The sequence below is a fragment of the Haplochromis burtoni genome, unplaced genomic scaffold (genome assembly GCF_018398535.1).
Source record: "Haplochromis burtoni strain Fernald_Lab_line unplaced genomic scaffold, NCSU_Asbu1 Contig_47, whole genome shotgun sequence".
In the NCBI taxonomy this organism is placed as follows: Eukaryota; Metazoa; Chordata; class Actinopteri; order Cichliformes; family Cichlidae; genus Haplochromis; species Haplochromis burtoni.
The window spans coordinates 2645141-2666211 of NW_024582408.1; the positions used below are offsets into that span (position 1 = coordinate 2645141).

At 41.5% G+C, this 21071-nt stretch overlaps 1 protein-coding gene across 1 annotated transcript in view; it reads right to left on the reverse strand.

The window, feature by feature from the left end:
- Nucleotides 1-571: 571 nt before the first annotated feature.
- The window catches only part of fut8b (fucosyltransferase 8b (alpha (1,6) fucosyltransferase)), a 91236-nt gene continuing 70736 nt past the window's right edge, over nucleotides 572-21071 (reverse strand). The window contains exons 7-10 of the mRNA XM_005921515.3: nucleotides 14248-14494; nucleotides 6194-6370; nucleotides 5881-6031; nucleotides 572-2315 (exon numbers count right to left, since the gene is read on the reverse strand). Coding sequence (XP_005921577.1) covers nucleotides 1977-2315; nucleotides 5881-6031; nucleotides 6194-6370; nucleotides 14248-14494 — 914 coding nt within the window. The 3' untranslated portion in view covers nucleotides 572-1976. The remainder of the gene's footprint in view (nucleotides 2316-5880; nucleotides 6032-6193; nucleotides 6371-14247; nucleotides 14495-21071) is intronic.

Below are 21071 nucleotides of genomic sequence, written 5' to 3' on the forward strand. Positions count from 1 at the left end.
CGGCCCGGTACCAAACGACTCACGGACCGGTACTGGTCCGAGGCCCGGGGGTTGGAGACCGCTGACTTTGAGAGTTGGCAGGGGCGTAACTTCCAGGGGGGTTAGGGGGGCCCCCCCCCAATAATCAGACCCAACCAATATAACCCCCTCAATAAAATTATGAATCATCTTGCATAAATAGGCTGTTGATTTTCTTCACTAATTTGAGGTATTACCAGCAAAATAGTTGCATGTTTAATCATCTGGGAATTTACCCAGATTTTATTTATTTACTTAGACAGCGATCTTGACCCCCCCCCAATGTTCAGCACAAGTTGCGCCGATAAGAGTCAAGGTTCTCCTGTTTTTTTTTAAATTTTTTTAAAGGAGATACTGAAAGATCAACTTCGGGCGATGAGTTATGCTCTCGAAAAATGGATAGATGCCCTTCAGAATATGAAGCCTCGATTCTCAGCTTGTAATGAGTGCAGTGTAGCTGAAGCATGTTTAGCCTGATTGAGTGAAGCGCTTGTTGAGAGTTAAGAGACGGAGGAGCAGATGGTGAACAGAACCAGACCAGAGGGGAAAAAAATGCAGTGTTGGTTTCTCAAGTTTATTCGATCTGTGGTTATCAAAGACAATGCCCAAGAACATAAGTTATGAAAAACAAAAAAGCCTTCATGATGGGGAATTTTGATATGACATATCATTATTATTTTCAACATAGGCATATTTTCCTCATTTATTTTAAAATAGCAATGTTAAAATTTTAAAAAACAAACAACAAACAAAAAGAAAAACAGATGGACAGAAGAAACAGCAAAGATGCCGAAAAGGACATTTTCTCAGTGGAGTGCTTCGTTTGGTGAGCCCCGGGACGGCTCTTGTGTCTGCGTGGGTGTCTGTGCGCGTGCACTGTGAGTTCACCACACTCCACATAATTTTACCATTGTTCGTTACCGGCGGAGTGACTGGCGTTCCCCGTTGTTCTGAGGGGATGAGGACAGTCCCCACTGTCGCTGCCAGTCTCAACTGCACAAACATTCATTCGGGGAAGGAAGAAATAAAAAAAACAACAAAAAAACCCCCCAAAACTGCTCACCAGTAACCAGGCACCTGGTCATGACATGGCCCCTTAGATTTAAACAGCACACACAGGCACACTTTGATCGCACCCATTCATCCTCTCTTTCAACACACACACGGACACAGTACAGTATACAATGCACAAGCCCCATACATACAAAATTAAGACCTTAAAAAGACACTTGATAAAAGCACAACATGGTATTGTAAAATTAATTGCACGTGAAGAGACGAGATGGAGGAAGCACAGTAAGAGGGGTAAAGGAGGAAGGGGATCGAGGGGGGTGTAGGTGCGGTGAGCGTGGCGAGAAGAGGGTCCAGTACATTCAGTAAACAAAAACAAGAGAAAACGAACAACAAAAAAAGGCAAGATTAGAATCAAAACCACTGAAAATAATTAAATTAAAAAAAAAAAAAATCAAAACACTTCTTTTCCAGTTTGTCATTTTTTTTCTCCTCAGTCATTGATTCGAAGCTCACTCTACAGTAGTCCCGGCGCCGTCTCGGGAGAGAGACAGCTCGGTCGGTTGTGTAGATTTTTAATTGTTTTCTTGCTTTATTTAAAATCAATGTTCACGTCTAAATGTCTACGGACCCGATATCAGAACGTCAGGCGGGGGAGTAGTGGTAGGGTGCAAGTCTTCCATGACCTGACATATGCACAGGCATTTACACAAGTGCGCACACGCGTTCTCTCCCACATACACACACATTCACGCTCACGCATTAACACACAGAGTGCATTCGCATTCCTATCACCCCTGGGTACAGGCTTCCTCTTTTCTTCTCAGCTTAGCGCACTAAGTACGCCTCTCTCTTCTGTACAAAAGCAGCCTCCTTCTCTGGAATCGGAGACTACATGTTTTTTTTCCTCACTCCTTCTCTTAATTTTTTTTCGATCATTTCTTCTTTTACTTATTTTGAGAGTTGAGCAGTTTGTCTGCCTCGGGGTACGTCGGGTACTTCACGGTCTCGATTTTCTCTCTGACCTTGTAGGAAGGGTAGAGGCCGGTGCGGCCCAGTTTGCGGTTGATGCCTTTGGAGTAGCCGTCCCAGTGGTTCCCGGCCACGCCGATCACGTCGCCGGGCTCCAGGGGAATGTCCTCGCTATTGCGGGGCTGGTGGGGGTAGACGGCAATCTGATTGTGGGCGTTTTGACCTCCGAAGTAGTAGATGTCATCCAGAGAGTAGAAGAAGGAGGAGGCATCTGGATGCAGTGTCTGCATAATCTCATAAGCCACACGGCAGACCTGAAACAGAAGCACAGCCAGGTGTTATTTTTATAGAAACATCCATACATGCTCAAGATCTCAAGCCGTCTTGGTGATAATCGTGTTGAAAGACGAAGAGGGACTTCGACATATACATTTTCAGTCCTAGCCAAAGAGACATAGAACATGGTAAGTGACTTATGGATGGGAACTGTGTGTTTGTTGGTGACCACATGACTGATTATCAAAGTGTTTCACACTGATAAATTCGACAGCTTCCTCACATTTTTGACTTTTGACTTTTTATTCCTACAGCACATTTATGAATGTGTACCGACTCTCTCAGGTGCCTCTCACCGACTTTGGACTGATCTCAGTGTAAGGAGCATTAATTTGTGGATAAGCAAAGAACAGGAATTTAATGCTTGCTCCAGAGTGCCGTGGCGCTTCAGCTCTGCAGTGGTGTCAATAGTGAGCAATGCTAGCTAACGACAGCTTGTTGATGTGGAGTCCATTAATCACTATAGACTCCTGGACCACGAACATCCTTCTATTACTGTCACTACATGACAGAAAATGTGAATTCCCAGTCTGGTTTGCAAGTATTATGCTAGGAAATCACCTGGTAAAGCCTCTATTACACAGACCTAGAGACCAGTCAGTAACTCCCTAGAAACCACTGGTTGCTATGGAAAAATGTGTATTCCCTGACATGTTGGCACAAACCTCCTCGTGATTGCTTTGCTTGCTAGCAGATTTGCACGCTCGCCTGTAGTTTGAATGAAAAAAAGCAGACTTCTCTACAAACACACCAGTGAAATTGTGATAAGCATGATCCAAACCAGAGATGGAGAAAAATTCCCCTTCAAAATAAAAGTTTTGCCTTTTAAAATGTGCTGGCTACATTTCTGGTTTGTGTTACATTGTTTAAAGTCAAAAGGCTGGTAGTTAGCAAGTGTTTGCAAATAAGTCAGTGGCTTCCATGAAAACTAAACAACCATAATATGACCGGCTTCACCGAGTGACAGCCAAGAACCTCGAGGATACATTTGTCAGTTAGTCTGGAAATACATGATCTTCCCTAGTGACTGGTGGGTTCATATTGAGGTGCTCAATCCCCAATATGGTAGAAAACGTCATGCAATCCAAGCATGAAGTCATGTGTATTTGTTAATGTTTTTGATTTAAAAAAAAAAAAAAAAAAAATCCAGTCAGAGGGTAAATGCTACATGGGGAAAGCTAACGCTATCATCATAATATGGTATGTAGTATGCTAAATGCTAAATCCCACATGCTAAATGCAAGGCCTGTGGTCCTTTAAGTTATATAAAGTGCCAGCTATAATGCGTCTCTCATGCACAAGCACACCAGTTGGACTACACCCAGGCTGTATTGCGATAGCTGGTATGTTGGCATGTTAATTATGGCCTCCTGACTCTTGATTGACATAAGCAGAGTCCTGTGATTGTCCAGTTGTTTTGAGTTAAAGAAATGAACGAACAAAAGCCGGACTTTAAATACAGGTGGGAGGAAGAGCATCTGCTCAATAACATAAGACAAACAGGTTTATCCTTTATGTGTGGAGCTCATGTGGAAAAATGAAAGAAAATACCATCAGACGACATGAGCAAACGAAGCACCAAAACAAGCACTGGGGTGTGCACATACAGCAGAAACTCCAGAAGGTAGAAGAGTTAAAAACAAAAAAAAGAAAAAGAAAAAAATAGTCTGGTGTCACAGCAGACAAAAACCAAATCTCAAAGTAAAGCTGCTGTAACAGATTTACTGTGGTGGAAGAAATAACTACATCGCAGCATTTACTGAAGTTGAGTTTTTGAACCAAAATATGGTTAAAGTGCACAATGTCATGTGTCAAAGTCAAAAAGCAAGCAGTTTTTGAGGTGAAGCTTAAGCAGACAGGAGTGCCCGCTATGTGCAGAGAGAAGAGCAGCCGTGTGAGCATGCTGAAAGAAAAACTGCACACTGCGTCACACACCAGGAAGGTTTGTGTGGTAAAACTCTTAAAAACTAAACATGTAATGAGCACAGCAACACCCACAGTTTACTTTACATGAGCCAAAGGTTTGAATCGTCGCTAATTTCCATCACCTCTGGAGGAGGTGAGCTCCCAACGTGAAGCCCCGTCACACTGAGGTGCGATGGCTAAGCCGATGGAAAGTGCTGAACAGATGTTTCGAGTTGTCTGAGGAAATTTGTCAGTACATGGAAAGCAAGGGGAGAGACGCCACAGAGCTCTGACATGAAAAGTGGCAGTGTGAGTTGGGGTTTCTGTGCAACATAATGAAACATCTCAAAGCGCTAAACCTCCGGCTTCGGGAGCGGGACCGTGTGAGTATGGACATGTACGCTGCAGTCGGAGCTCTTAAAATGTGGGAAAAGCGGGAAACGCTGGTCTCTTCCTGCATGCTGCCAATCAATGACAAAACAGATCTCTACTGCTACATTTGCTACAAGTGGACGTTTTGCTGAAAAAAAACTGAGCATGCATAGTACATGAAGATTTGCACGTGGAGATTTGCCCAGAAAAGTAAGTTTCACTTTCTCAGCAAGTCATTCTGGAAAGAGCACCTACAAACATTTAAATCAAACTGATCAAACTCCAGTTTAGTGAAACACTCAAGACAAAGTATGGCTACGTGGGCGCTGCGCAGTTCCCACGTTTTATCGCCAAAACGATGCCCCAGCTCCGCCTACAAGCTGTGAGAAAATAATTTCATTAGAAATGACTCAGACTTTAAAGAAAGTAAGACACAAAAACTAATGTCACTTATGTATCTTTTATTTTTAATGTGATCTCATCTGTTTGTTTGCTCTCTCAGAGCCGTTTAGATCTTAAATCTGAATTCTAAGAAGTCTTGGGAGAAGAACAGCTGAAAAAACACAATAAATTCAAGTATGTTTTTCAATAAATATCAACACAGTGTGGCTGTTTGAGTTGGATCCAGGTATTAATTTTCTGTGACTGAGTTTGACACCCCTGTGCTAAGTGGTGCTGATTTTATATATTTCACTATTCCAGCACTAGCCAAGAACAAAGTAAGGCGCTGGCTATAAGCCAGCCAAATCAAATTCACTATCAATATACTTCTACTTGGGTATATAGTATAAACACTTTTTTAGTTAGTGTACAAAACAAATCGCAGGCAACATAATAGTGCGGGGAAAGTGTCGTCCATGCCTCGTTATTGTTTTGGCCAAAGCTAAACTACACCTCAGAGTGTGCGAGCACACTACAAAGGCGAAATATAAGATGCTGACAACAGAAAGGCTGCAGGTCTTATCAATAAAGCAGCTTTTACGCAGGTTATGAAAAGAACCTTTATGCGTAAGCTTGAGAATACTTGAAATATAGTTAACAGCACATCCTGACAGATTACAAGGTTTATTTTTACTCCACATCAACCATATTTGCTTTCTCGCCTCCGTGTCTGAAAGCATCAACATTCCAGTCAGCTCTCCGAGTTACTCCGAGCTGCTTTCATCCCAACATCAAATCCATCCTGACCTTCAGTTTCATGTGAAAACATATCAAAGACACCGTTTCGTGCTCTCTCCAAAAATGAACTGGAAAGCGTGAACTGACCTGCGAAGAGAAAGTGCAGACCAAGAAGTCGGTTTGGGAGAGGAAGTGGATGTCAAGAATGACTCCTCTAAGTGAGTTCTCGGTGTAGCGGTTGTGGAGGCCGGCCGACCACGAGATGGAGTTGTCGCTAATGAACTCATAGTCTGGGTACCTGAAAGTGATATGCACACGGAAACACAAATAAATACTTCAAATACACACTAAGGAAACAAAATGAACACGGGCAGATACAAAAACACGCTGTCACGTACGCATCAGTCGGACATAAACACTCTTACAGATTACACACACGCACACACTCCTAGACACTGACTTGGTCTTAGCTTCTTGCAGCAAAGATGGGTCATCGGTAGCTAGGTAAACCCGTTTCTTGTCGACATGAACACGCCTGGCCAGATGTTGGAACTGCTCCTCCACATGCAGCATGTACTCCTCTATGGGGTGGAAGGCTGCCTCAGTCCCCACTTTATCTGTCCTCCTCACATGGACTCTGGAGACAGAGAGAGACAAAGATAGGGCAACAAATTAGTCATCTATGTTAAACTTACACCATTAAGTTACGACTAATCAAAAGGTTTTTCATTGCATTAAACTGGTTATTTGCTTGGCTTTCTGATATCTTGAATGAAGTCTGTGTTGAAACGTTCGGCATTTTCTCTCCAGGCCATAAAACAGTCGTAACACAGTTATGATGGTGCAACTCATAATTGCGTTACACGGTGCCTAGTTCTTGTGCTTACATTGCCGGAGGAACATATTTTGTTTCAATACTGGTTACTGGTTGACTAAGCTAAAAATGTAATCTACAATAACTGGAACATGTACAACTGCTGAAGTATTTTGAAGATTCCGGCGATTGATCACAATATTTTTACTGCGCCTTACAAAAAACCCCCAAAACTAAATAAATAAATAAAGAAAAAACACGTCTATATTTAAACACATTCAGGGAACCTAAACTCTTATGACTTCCAAAGGAATTACAAGTGCAAGTAGCAACCAAGTGTGATAATCAGATGAACCTGGTTTATTGATCATCACCACATGCGGCTGCCTCTATAAAGAGCACAGGTTGTGGCATTTCGCTAGTGTGGAGCTGTCACCAAAATATGAGAAAAAGACAAGTATGGCTCATCTTGAAGGGTTTCTAGGAAAACGCACAAACCACAAGACTGGAAAAATGTCCTTTAGACAAATAAAAGTGGAGATGTTTGACCATAAAACACGGCGCCATGATAATGAACTCCTACCAAAGTATTTAAGAGTGAAAGAGGCCACATGTATGACACCAAAAGCTTGGCCGTCCCGAGTCATGCATCAGGACAATGGTCATAAGCACAGGAGTAAATCTACAACAGAGTGGCTGAAAAAGACTGCATAGAGTCCAGTGAAAACTTTCACAGGACTGCAATGCTGATGGATGTTCAATAGATATGACCAAAGTTCCTAATAATGAGGAATGGAAAACATTCAGATTAACTGAGGTGACAAAGTTAAGGGATTTATTTTCAAAACGGTTAGAAGCCAATAACAGTCGGGGGGAAAAGAAGCACACGGTCGTGACGAGAAAAGAAAATACACTTTTTTTGTGTTACCGTCATTGACGAAACCTAGTTTTAAATCCACACCGATCTCAAAATAACAGTAAATTCATGTTTTGTTCACAACTGCATTTATTCTGCTGCAAACGTAAAAAGGAAACAGCACTTTTATTTTAACGGCATGTTTGGGGAATCTTTCCATTGTTAGTGTAAATGCACACCCACAAAAAAAATGCTAGGATAGAGACAAAGTAAACAAGAAAGGCCAACAGTGACAAGAGAGGAGTTTAAAGGATGTAGCGAGACAGAAAAATGGACAGAAAGAGCAATAACCAACCCAGCTGTTTTTATTCCTTTCTTTCTTTCTTTTTTTTTTTAAAGTATCCTTGTCCTCGCTTCCAGTAAGAAAGGACAAAGAGAGAGTGCTGTCACTGCTGTACATCTGACAAAAAGAGCACAGCTTGAAAACGGAACAAACGATGAGAACTCCTCCTCGGACACAAAACCATCTGTCAACCTGATGGGTGCAGAAACACAATTTTATTCCAACCATAACTATTCACTTACACAGCTACCCAGCTATATCTACATTGTGACTTCTGCCCTCAGGGAGAAAATGAAATTTATAAATATGAGACTGGAGAAAAAGACATTTTAAGTGTTCACTTCTTTTTTTGGGGGGTGGGGCAAACATGTGTGCCTTTTCCACATTAATATAATTCCGCTATGGGAGCTGGCCAGTACAACCAGCTGTCTGCTGCTGGACAAGAAGCAGTTCCACTGCAAAATCTACAGTCAGAGGCACCTAGGTGAAACCTATTAGTCTTTTACTTCCACTTATTCGGGATCTCTCAGCTGCTTTGGGAGTTGAAAAAGTTCTGTGACCTCCCGATTGCCTTGATCTCTTTTGTGAGAATGAAACAGAAGTAGAAAAAGTTAGACGTTGAGAGAATAAACACTTTGTCTCTAATTTCTACCGCTGGCCACAGATCAATCAGTAACTATTGAGTTTGCTCGCCTTTATTTACGTGGCAATGAAACCCACAGAATGGAGGTGAGAACAGCAGGTGAATGGGCGCCGTGAGTCTTTCATTCAGCGTCGATGTCTCTGATCGGACAGAGGTCTCGACATCAGGCTTTCCCATCCTTTGTTACGGTGCCTCTCTCCTGCTCCTGCTCTTCTTTCATGTCTCCCGTTTTTTTGTTCCCACAAACCCTCGTTTTATCTCGCTCTTTTCTCTCTCTGTCAGAGCGGCAGAGGCCGCTGTGAGGTACTGCTTTGCTCTTAGCCCCCCCAATCCCACCAGCGCTCTCCCACACAACTGCCACAATAATTCAATTCACTCCTCCCTATTCATACAATATTGCCAAGGCAGACTAATTCTCACGGTGGGTGTAAAAACATACATTATAGACATCAAACACCCGCACCCTAGACGCAGCAAGCGCTGATCCTGGCAGACTACGACAATAGCATACAGACAAAATGAATTATTTGTTTGAGTATGACCTCAGTACTCTGCCCACCGGAGCTCTGGGCTGCTGGGCTTTGGAACTGTAGCTGCTATTAACATTTGAATCTTTAGAAAACAGCTCATATGATAATTACATACACAAAAGCTGTAGAATCACCGCTGATGCAACTTGTACTTTGACACCAAAACATGTCAAAGTTGTTATTAAGATTTATCTCCAGTGCTCATAATTATAGATTATGACAAATTAAATATAATGCCATCATCAAGTATCCTAATGAGCTGTCAGTGCTACAGTAAGCCTCTATGAAAGACTAAATTATATTCTCTGTTGGCAATTTGGTGATGGGTAGTGTGGGTAGTGCTATTATATCACCCCTAAATGACTTTAATGGATGAATATTTGGTGACTGTGATGGTCATATCATGATCCAGATCACGCTCGGTGAGCACTCATGAAACAAAAAAGGTTATACTTTCCCTTTAGTGTACACCAGACCTTATATAGAAAATAGATCAACTCAGATATGTATAATATATATGAAAGGCCCGGGAAACTACAGTTTTGCTTTTCATATGAGCACATTTTAAAATTTGTTAGCATGTCATCTATTATGAGATTACCGCCAACACAAAAAAGGGAAAAAAGATGCTACTTCACGAGTAATAGATGATAGATTAAAAACAATCCAGGTAATTTTCAAAGGAACCAAAAAGCTTTAAAAAAGTTGAATAAAAAGAAAATATGCTGCTGTTTATACACTAGAGTCTCTTTAAGGACAGAAAAAATGTCAGTGAAAAATATCTGAAGCAGCTTTTTTTCATGTAGATTTTTGTATTATTGATTTTTTTTTAATGTTTGTTCCAAAAGATATATTTTAGCCTGAGTTTACAATGAGCTGATAGGTTTTAAATGTGTGCAGTCTAATAGAAGCTGTTACAAAAAAAAGAAAAGGAAAAACAGAATACACATGACACAAGGCTTCATGGTAAATTCACCACTTGGGAACCCCTCTGTATCTGCAGTAGTGGCAGTGTTCCCACTTGCTTTTTTCCCCTCTCTGTACCTCTAATATTAAATCGCAGCAAGCCGGACCTGCTGCTTTTAGTCCGTGGCTTCCAGCTTTTCTGCAGCTCGCATCCAAAGGGAGCAGCGGGGCATGAGTGGTGGTGTGGTGGCTGAGGCACGTGAGGTCGGCTGGCAGTTGCTGGTTGCTCTGGGGACAAGCTGCCTTTCTATCCCCTCTTGGTACTCTCTCCATCAACCCTAGCCTTTCCCACCAGTGCCGCCCTCTTGCCTTTTCCTTTCAGTCCAACTTTCACATCTTACATCCACCAACCCCCCACTCTACAGACACACTTATAATGCCTTCCCCCACAGTGCTGATAGAAGCACACAGGCACTTTGTTGTAACATCACTACACAGTGGAGTGGCTATATCAAGAGCTGAGAAGGGAAGAGGGGGGAAAAGGAATAAAAACTTTGTTCTACCCAGCGCCTCATTTCAATAACCCTTTTCCCCAGCGATATGTAGGGAGAAAAGGGTGGGATATACGTGTGTAGGGAGGGGGGAACACAAAGAACTGTGATAGAGATGTGTGGAAAATGATGAGAGAATTGTGGGTATAGATCTATGCCTTGGGAACATGAGGAAGAAGTGAGGGAGAAGCATAAAAACGGGAAAACTCCTGGAGCAGAATGAACAAATGAAGACAGAAGAACAATCATAAATGAGCGGATGTGAGAAGATGGTAGAGATTTATGGGCTCAAAATGTGGTCATAAATATTTTGTACTTGTTAATCAGTTTTGTATGTGTAAACAGAATTTGTGTGTGCGTAAAAAAAGATTTGTATGTGTAAAAAGATTTATGTGTGCGTAAAAAAGATTTGTGTGTGGACTTTTGACCCTATTTTTCTTCCTTTCATCTGATTGGTCAATGTCATGTCAATCACAAATGTAACAATCCAATCAGAGAACAGATGGGTTTGGCTGTCGGAGGGGCGCTTTTTTTGAACGGCAGGTCCTTGAAGGGTATTACAGTTACATTTGTGATTGACATGACATTGACCAATCAGATGAAAGGAAGAAAAATAGGGTCAGAATTCGTACTTGTAACTTGCAGGGGATTTTTTTGGCTAAGTCCACGCACAAATCTTTTTTACGCACACACAAATCTTTTTTACACATACAAATCCTGAATTACAAGTACAAAATATTTATGACCACATTTTGAGCCCATAGAGATTGACTACGCTGGGATGAGTCACTGAATTTGAAAAAGAAAAGTGAAAAAGGAAGGGGCGGGGGGCTAAAAGAGGACGGGGAGAATGAGACACAGTGGCAGGGGTGATGAAAGGCAGAGAAGTTAAAAAAAAGCCCACAAAGAATAAGGACAGAGAGTCGGAGGAAGAAAGAGAGTGAGTGGAACAAGCCGGAGTGAGAACTAAAGCAGGACAGGAAAAGTGAGGAGACCTGGGAAGCTCGCTTGCAGCAAAATGTAAAGAAGAAAAAAGAGACGTTATGAAGGCCGAGAAGCTGGCACAAAAGACTAGGAACATATGGATGTGAGAGTTATGAAGAGGATGACAGAACTAATGCAGGTTGACTTCAAAAAATATTAGAAGATATCTCTTAGCTTTTTTTTTTTAAATTTAATTTTATTTTGAACTACTTCCTTCACCAGGCGGAGGAGTCAGTCTCGTGGGATGGAGCAGAATTTCAAGATGATCTCAGCAAAGTGCCTGGCACTCATTTCACATACTTTCAGATGACTGACAGCTTACTAGTGATTATGTGTCTTGTCCTAATATATAAAAATCCTCCTCCCTACTTCTAGACCAAGAGGGTTAAAACAACTGCCGAGATATATTCGCAAAGTCTCATTTGATCCAGGTTTGAAGTGGTGCAGGAAGGAATTATTTATGAGCCAAGAGGGGCTGGCAGACAGCACATGGATGTTGGTTGACTGAGTGCCTGACAGGGATACAGAGAAAAGTAAACAAGTAAATAAACAGCTACATGTCTAACCCATTTCTTAGAAGGCTGCTGTCAAAAGTGGCTTACAGTACTGTGAGCGTTCCCACAAAGGAGTGGCCCTCGTGGGAACGGATCTCGTCATACTTGTGAATGCTTTTCAACAATGCTGCGCTGGACAATAAGGAGTATCAAATCACTATCAAGCATTGCGAGCCAAATCTCTGGAGGTGGCACAACACTAAGCATTAAGAATAAAAGCGAACACATTATCGATGACTGAAATCAGACCTGCTGATGACATATTTGGCAAAGATGCTCTCATCTCATCTGCACAGCTGATGCCAAGTTTCCTAAAAAGTAATATTTAAATATTTGTAACCTCGTAAATGTCAAATTTTAAGAGGACCGATAATTTTTCTGTTGTATATGTACTGTGACAGTGGCGGATGTTCATATTAAACAGGTTTTAACTAATGAGGTCATTGGATGTAAAAGTAATCCCTGTGAGATAAAAGTCAGGCTTCCGACTGCCCCAAATACTCAGTACTTTTATTCTTCTCCCGGGTTCGAATGATGCCAGTGATAGAGGATATCCTCAATAAGGTCACATGACTGTTTCCATGGGGCGACCGTGGCTCAGGGGGTTGGGAAGCGTATCTGTAACCGGAAGGTCGCCGGTTAGATCCCCGGGCTCTCTGTCCTGGTCGTTGTGTCCTTGGGCAAGACACTTTACCCTACCGCCTACTGGTGTTGGCCAGAGGGGCCGATGGCGCGATATGGCAGCCTCGCTTCTGTCAGTCTGCCCCAGGGCAGCTGTGGCTACAACCGTAGCTTGCCTCCACCAGTGTGTGAATGAATAGTGGCATTGTAAAGCGCTTTGGGTGCCTTGAAAAGCGCTATATAAATCCAATCCATTATTATTATTATTATTAAGCCCCACTCACTTGACGTTCAAACCTTCTGTTTGCAGTGGACAGCCAATCAAAAGAAAGGAGTCTTAACGGTAGGGAGAGGAGCTGAAATGGCTGCACCAAAGTCTAGTAAAAGATAACTAATGACCATTTTGAAATATGAACCATACAATGCTCTCCAATGCTCCGGGAGATGCCAAGAAGAAACTGTGGAATATCATAATGCTTCTGAAAAACATTTTCCCAAATTTTGTTTGTAAGCTCCCCTGAATGTTACATATGCTACTATAGTTTATAGTAAACAGGTAGTTGTAATGTATTCAGTATTATGAATTAGGGTTGGGCGATATGTACAAATTTTTCAACCGACAATCATCAGTCCAATAATCGACGATGGGCGATATGTTCGCGCACGCGCAGACTTTTTGATGGGCGGTGCAATGTAATCACGCACGGACTGATTTGCGCGTTTACAACACAAATGTCCAAACATGGACGAACTAATTTACCCCAAAAAACATTAGGGCTGTCAGACAACAGCTGTTAGAAGTTCTCTTTTTGGTTTGCTAACATTTCATGACAAGCAGGTAGCCACAGAAGGCCTTCGTCTACATGTGCCAAATCCAAAACGCAAAGATTTTTCACTCAAATGATCATACAGTAAACTTTGAAATGCAGCATCTTAAATAGCTAAAAGAATAATAACAATAATAAAAAAGGATGCTTGAGCATAATTTCTCAACTTCATTGTGGAAAGCTACATACAACACATGCTAGTGGAATAGATTCATTTTTCTTTATGACTTCCTTCAGCATAACAACAAATAAAAATAGCCAGGCTTAACCTTTAGGTAACAAGGACTGATGAAGGTAAAAGAAAAGCTGCCAGGCCACTCGTTTTTAATACCGTTGTAAAGGTACTGCTTTCTTGTCAGGTTTGACTGATTCTGAAATCACACACACCTTTAGCATTTATTTATATTTATAAGTCAAAATATCAAATCAGTATTCTCCATGGATTTAGTAATAGGGCCATTACAATAAAAATGAGACACTCCGGTATAGCATGCGACTGCTATTAGAAAAACACTCAGTGATGGGTACTGAGTGATGACATTTCTTTAAATAGGCTGATTTGCATGAATATAAGATGTCTGAGTATTGACGGTGTGGTAATGGAAAAAGCAAAAGCATTCTAAGGGTGAAGGTAAGAGAAAATAAATAAATAAAAATAAGCAAACAAAACACGATTATCAAATTAAGTTAATTTTAATACTATTCTATTAACCTCATATTAACCTCACCCAAAGCAGTGTTTGTATTCCACCACAGCTCTCACAGCTATGTCTTTGTTTTCTCTCATTTCGTTTACTGTAGAGCAATGCTATAGAGAAAAAAAGCCATTATTACTTAGCGGCAAAGTAACATGCACATACAGACAAGAAAGCTGGACATATTTACCCAATTATGGGGTGTTTGAAGCCCAGCTTGGCAGTGGTCTGCTGGATCTCCTTCTCAAGCCACGCCTGAGGACGCACCAGGTACTTGACAAATTGGGACACCCACCATACGGACGGGTCGCCGTGCAGACGCTGCAAGCGTGGGGCCAGGTCCTCGGGGATCGCAAGGGGCAGGTATGGAGGGCGAGGGTGGAGACTGTCCACTATGGGCAGCTCCACAACTTGGACGTCCTTATCATGGGCCTCACCTGCATGGATCAGAGCAGAGGAGGTAGCTTTAAAACTTCAAGGGCTTTGTCACAGTTTCTCAAAGGCAAAAAACCCCCCAGCATGTTGCCTGAATACCAACTGAAAACCAAAAGATATTCCCTTTACACTGGAAGAAAGAAGAAGAGCATTAAATGAATACTTGAGTTTTTCCCTCACTATTCAAACTCTTACAGGCGAGTTCTTCCCCCAATTATTCTAATCAGGGGTTAAAGCATAGAAGAAATGCGGAATAATTTGCAAAGCCCTCTGTGGAAAATTTGTGACATTGGGCTATGCAAATACAAATTAATTCATTTCCCTTGAAAGGCTTTGGATCAAACAGAGGTTAGATTGAGAAACTGACCAATTAAGGTAAGAAAACAGTATATGAAATCTGGAGGAAAACCATATGGCCTAAAATAAAAACAGGCAGTCAATTAAAAACTAGGTCTCACATGACACTTATTTCATTCCAACAAGTCACGTCAGAATGTGCACTCTGTTCACTTTCTTGTTAAAAGTTTGGATAGGCTTTTACTAGCCAGGGTTTACGTGTAGGACTAGGTCAGAGTGCAGACTACCACAATAACCAAAGCTAATGCTCAAGGTCACAACTGCAAATGTCTCTGCTGCATCTTAGGAGATTCACATCATGGATGTGCAGCAGTGTGATGCTATCATGTCAGTATGGATCAATCTCCTCTAAACGTTTCCACAAAGAATTAAGCTAGTTCTAAAGGTAAACTGTGGTCAACCTGTTACTACCCACTACCATCACTTTTAACAGACTGATCAAGCAGCAATGCTAAGATTTCAATACCTGAAACAAAAAACAGGTGAGAGGGGTACAGATGCATATGATATGCCTGGAAAAAATATTTAACAATACAAATGTTTCTACTGACACGCAATAGTATTCCATCTGAAATCGTTACAGGAACTGTTGAGTTTGCAGTGTAGCGCCTGGCGTGGACGTGTCAGGTAAGCTCTAAGAGTGCAGTTGTAATGCTTACAGATGTCAGCATGTTCTGCTATAATTAGTGGTTCCATCGCTCATTATATATTCCATGTTAAATTAGTGAGGCTGACAGTGAAAGCACTGGGTAGTTGGTTTAAAGACCATCCCTACCCATATGTTAACACAGAAAAGTGTGTGCAGGTGATCCTCTGGCTGTTACTTAAACAAAGAGTTATGGCAGAGAAACTCAATCTTGCTGATCTGTCTAAAGCGCCAAACGCTGCTCACTGCAGAATAACGAGTGAAACAAAGCAACTTGAAATAGCAAACAGCAGTAGAGACTGAAAGAAGTCTCTGTGCACATGACTATAACCAGCTTTTCTAAAAACTCTTGGAAATAAAAGCTTTTCAAGCCAAATGAAAGATGTAAATGATGCAGATACAAAACAATCAGCATTCCTTTCAGACTTTTTTTTGTCAACTTAAATGCTCACTCTATATACAGTATGATAGAGTGTCATAGTTTCTATATTAATTCCTATCCTGGTTCCACTATCAGTCCAAATCCTCAACCGTAGCGTGTCCAGCTTTGATGACTGACAGCTATTGTTCACCTCTCCTTGCTGAAAGGCCAAGTCAAGCTCCTTTCTGTCAAGGTTGTAGAGGGCCAGAGGGCTGAGGCAAAGATTTGGATTTGAGGGTTTGGGGAGAGAGGTTGAAGGGGTGGCTGGTGGTGTGGCACCCTTAGGCTAAGTCCTTCTTGGAAGAAGCCCTGAGCAGAAGGGTTGAGCACGGCTGATTATGAAGGTCACCTCTTTGGGAAATAAAGAGCCCCTGAGCACTGCCAGACCTCCCCTAGCCTTCAAGGCCAACTGCCTCTACACAAAGACACTTGCAGGTGCATGACACACACCTGCATGTGTGAACAAAAGTGGGAAATGCACACAAGCATGCAAACATGGATGCACCCAGTCACAAAAATGCCAGTGGGAACATGGACACATGAGCGTGCACGTGTACAGAAGCTTCTGAACAGTGGAACAAGGTTTGGTTTGACAATGATAACTAATGGAGACCCAAATAAAAAGGGAAATATGTATTCACACCCAAAAACACAGACAAAGAGCTCCAGCTAATCTCATCTCACCAGAAGGGATATGGCTGGCAGACACAACCTCCACTCTCTTTCAGTCTTAAAGCCTGAGCAGAGTTTGCGCGTAAACCCCGGATTTAGGTAAAAACAAGTTTGAGGCCTGTGTTCTGTCAAACTTAAGTGGCTTTTGTAACTGCCACAGACAGCCCCTAGTACAGCTGCAAACGCTGCTTCCATAGCACACTTCAAGATAAATGGCATAATGAGTCATTAAAAATGGCCTTTCACAGAAAGGGTACATAAAAAACATGTTAAAAACAAGGGCAGCAACAGAGGCTTCAATTTGTGTGTGTGCGCGCATGCAGGAGCATGAACTGAATATAAATTGGTTGCAAGCATTAAATATTGAAAAGAAAAAATATTCCCAAGTCTGTCTTTGCTTATATAACAGAATTGGCACGATTCACATAAGGGGGAATGGGCATATTTCGAGGCCTTCACTTCTTGGCACAAATGTACAGATATGCAGTATGTCTTCCTCCCACAGCTACTTAATTAGATCACAAAGCTACTCTAAATTGTATCTCAACTCCAAAACCCCTACATTCATTTCCTGTATGCATCATCACTTAGAGCACATGGGTCTGCACTGACACAGAATTCCTAAACTTAAGTCGCTGATGTATACCGAGCCTAATGAATATTTTATGAGATTAACATGGCTAAGAAACTGTTGAGCTGTGAGTGACACCATCCAGACTCAAAATATGGAGCCTCTCCATTCATAATACATTTGAGACTTAGTTTATGAACTTGGAGATCTCTTGTTCCAGTCTATCCATGGCAGGGAACATTATGTTTCTCCTGCTGCTCTCAGACTTGCACATAAGGCAGTGATATCTCTACAAAGAACCTCAAAGGAATATTCTCTCTTTGGCAAATTAGCTCTTTGATCAACGAAGCATTGTTCCAAAAGAAGCCTGGTTTCCTCTCTATGCGTCGAGACTTTAGTCTGTTATACCAGATGAGTGACGGTGTTAAGCTCTCCAGCTGTCCACTGAAAACAAAAGTTGTGGCAGAAGAGCAACACGAACGAGTGGAATAAACAGTCAGCAGGGGTAGATATGGAAATGCATTCTTTTTTGGCATTTCTTGCAAAGTTTAAGTGTTTAAGAACGGCAGCAACTCAGTCACAAAGTAGCAGACCACGTAAAGCTACAGAGCGGTGGTTGCCTGGTGTATCATAGTTGTTAACACTCTGTTGACTCAAAAAGCGCAGTGTTTTCCAAACCTCCTCTGGCATTAACATCAGCACAACAACTGTGTGCCAGAAGCTTCACTGAATGGGTTTAGCAACAACGACGGTAAAACCATTGCGTGTCCGCTTGTTTAATTTCTACATAAACCTTTCAGAATAAACCTCAAGATCCTGTTGAGACCTTTCAAAATAAACTGAATCACGTGAAAGAGTATGCAGAGTGTTTACGGATGAGAAGCAAAAAAAGAGCCTATCCTTTTTTTTCAGCTGTAGAACAAACCATAGAAGGCAACCCTGTATGTCCTGATTATTTCAGGGTGGATCGTCTTGTAATGTTTTGTTTTTTGTTTCCCATTTGCGGAAAGAAAATCAGCGGGTCCCATAATGACTTCGTTGCTATCTTTGATGTTTCCCGCAAGCATTATGTTTTCCTGATAGAAACACCCTGTCACATACGCATAAACCATAGATCCTCTCTAGGTCTATAAATGTCTCACGTCCTGGGGGAAAACACTTAACAGAAAGTGGGAGAACCATGTATAGATATATAAGGAAATTGGAATCGTGAAGGGCTGCTACACAATATACCAGAAAAGTCAATTTTACCACATAAACAGAAACAATACAAAGGCATAACTCAGTACAGGACAACCCAAAGCATGTTTCTACATGAATGTAAACACAAACAAGTGGTGACATTCACAACCAAATGATAAAGAACATTTTGAAGAGGAGAATTTGAGAGAAACAAAAGTTGGAAATAAAGTGTCCTCAAAAGGGAGCGCTCACTACCATCTGGGAATTCAGCTTGTATTGGCACTACTACAAGTTCTGAAGAGATCAGTATTCACTACATTAAACACTGTAATTGCACTGGCATGGGCAAACACTCCACTTAATTAGCGAGATATTCAATGTATATCTACTTATTAATCCAAGGCTTTAGCATCCCTTTGTGGTCTAGTGCCCCAAGGAAAGTACTTGCTTGCACTGTTAACAAAACAGGCATGACCACAGGCGTAGCCAAGTACCCAACAGGATTACATTAGCTATGCCCAGCTAGTTAGCTGGCTTGATTATCAGAAACTACTGCCTCTGCAAATTGCAGGCTTTTATAAGGACAACAATTCAGAATGCTAAAAGGCCTAAGGAGGGTAGTGACATTTGGAGGGAGCTGCCTGCTGATGTGCGCTGCCAGATGGCATATATGGATCTATAGGAGACTGTTTGCAAGACAAACTCCTACGAAATACATTAAAAAGTGGAAAAGGACACATGAAAGGCAGCAGAATAAGAGAGGGAAGGCAGAGGGAGAGCAGGAGATAAGAAGGGAGAGCCCAGGAGAGCACAAGTAAAATAATGCGATAGGAGAAAAATGAAGAGCTGAAAGGACATGGCGACGAGAACGAGGAGGCAGTGGAAGATAACGTGATAAAGAGGGAGGCAGGTACAGTCTCATAGTAACACTTCTAAGTCATAACTGAGCTCCTTTTACATATGCTCCGGTAATGTCAGCTTAGAAGTGGAAAAACAAACATATACTGTGGGACTCAGTCATATTAAAATTGCACTTTATAAAACGGTTGAATTCATTTATAAATGATTCTGCTGCCTGTGCATTAGTAGGGAGATCTTTTTCCTCCCAACAGCCCCATCAATCTTTGGCCTAAGGTATTCTGGTATCAGCTGTACATACGAACTAACTTTTGCTTCAACTGTGTTCACAATGAACTGGAAGTGTGCAGAATTCTAATGTCACGCAAAAATAACAACACCATGAATCAACAGCCATACTAGCATTGTCTGTATGTAAATCTGAAGGTGATGAGTACGACACTGGTTTTGCTGCCAGACTATTCCTTTGGCAAATGCCTAAAGCTGTGCTGGTATGGGCATTTCTACTGTTGCGAAAAATACAAATGTGAAATATGAAATAAGAGACTCGGGTTTAAAGCTATGCCCCAAACCTGCATGAATATTTATATTCCCTTTAAGTGTCCCCTGGCATATACGTAAAATGTCTTCAAAATATAAAAAAAAATCAAGCATAGAATTAGTTCAAGATGAGCCAACTATGGCAGTCAGCCAATATCCTTCCACATGTACTATGGACAGAGCTCACCTGGAATATGTGCTATTTCAGGTCCCCCAGGCACACAGCCCTAGCACCAGTCAGCACATATCCGCCACTGGTCGCTAAGGGAATATATATATTTCCTAACTGGTCGGTAAGTGGTTTCTGGAGGTTGAAGAGGGTGCTGCACCAAAAACCCTCTTGAGACCGCTTTGGTTGCTTAGCATATTGTCATGGTTTCTTGTTGTTTGCATGGAAGATGCCAACTTCTCTGGAAATGGCTGCTAAGGATTAATGTGAAAGCAAATTTTCTTTTGAATTTATTTATTTATTTATTTAAAAGGGACAGTGCAGTTTAACATAGTTCAAGTGCAAGACATGAAACTGATGTACCGCACACAGGTTTATAGCTACTGCTAATTTTCGACAATTTTCTGGTTTGTTTGCACATTTCAGCTTTACTATTAATAAAAAAAACAAAAACAAAAACAGGCGGCAAGGGTTTGCAGACAAGTCAATTTGCATCTTCCATGCAAACTACGGTCAACTAATTATTTTTGCAAAAATAATCACAAAGGGGATTTTTGTGCAGCACCCCTTACTGACTATCAGCCATCTGCACCCACTTGCCAGTCAGCTGGATAATACAGTTTTTTCCATAGCAACTTGTGGTTATGGGTGAGTCATTGACTGATTAACTTCCAGCAACCACCTGCAAGCCAAACAAGGAATACGCATTTTTCTTGTGTGACCGGAGGTCGCCAGTTTCTAGGTTGATGTATCTGGAAGATGCTTTGCAATTGACCTCTACCCTTGTTCCTCCATTTCACGCTGTTTCTAACTTAATCATTAATCATGTCATTGTCTTTCCATGTTTGTGCACTGAAGGGCAGGGTGTACCAGAACAGAGCAATGGTGCTAAATGTAAAGTACCGCAGATGGAATAACAATCCTACTTTGATGAAAAATGGTCCATGGACTGTTTATAAATGAAAGAGATCCTGTTTATTTTCACTAACATACGTGTAAAAAAGCATTTTTACATTCAGCTGAAAATTAACTTGGTGTCAAAATAGATTTTTGACAGGAAAATGATGCAATAGTGAAGCTGTATGGGAATATAAGACCCTTCAGTCAGTCTCTGCCACAGCCTGGGGCTACAACAGAGAAATGACAACAGTCCTCTTAACCTA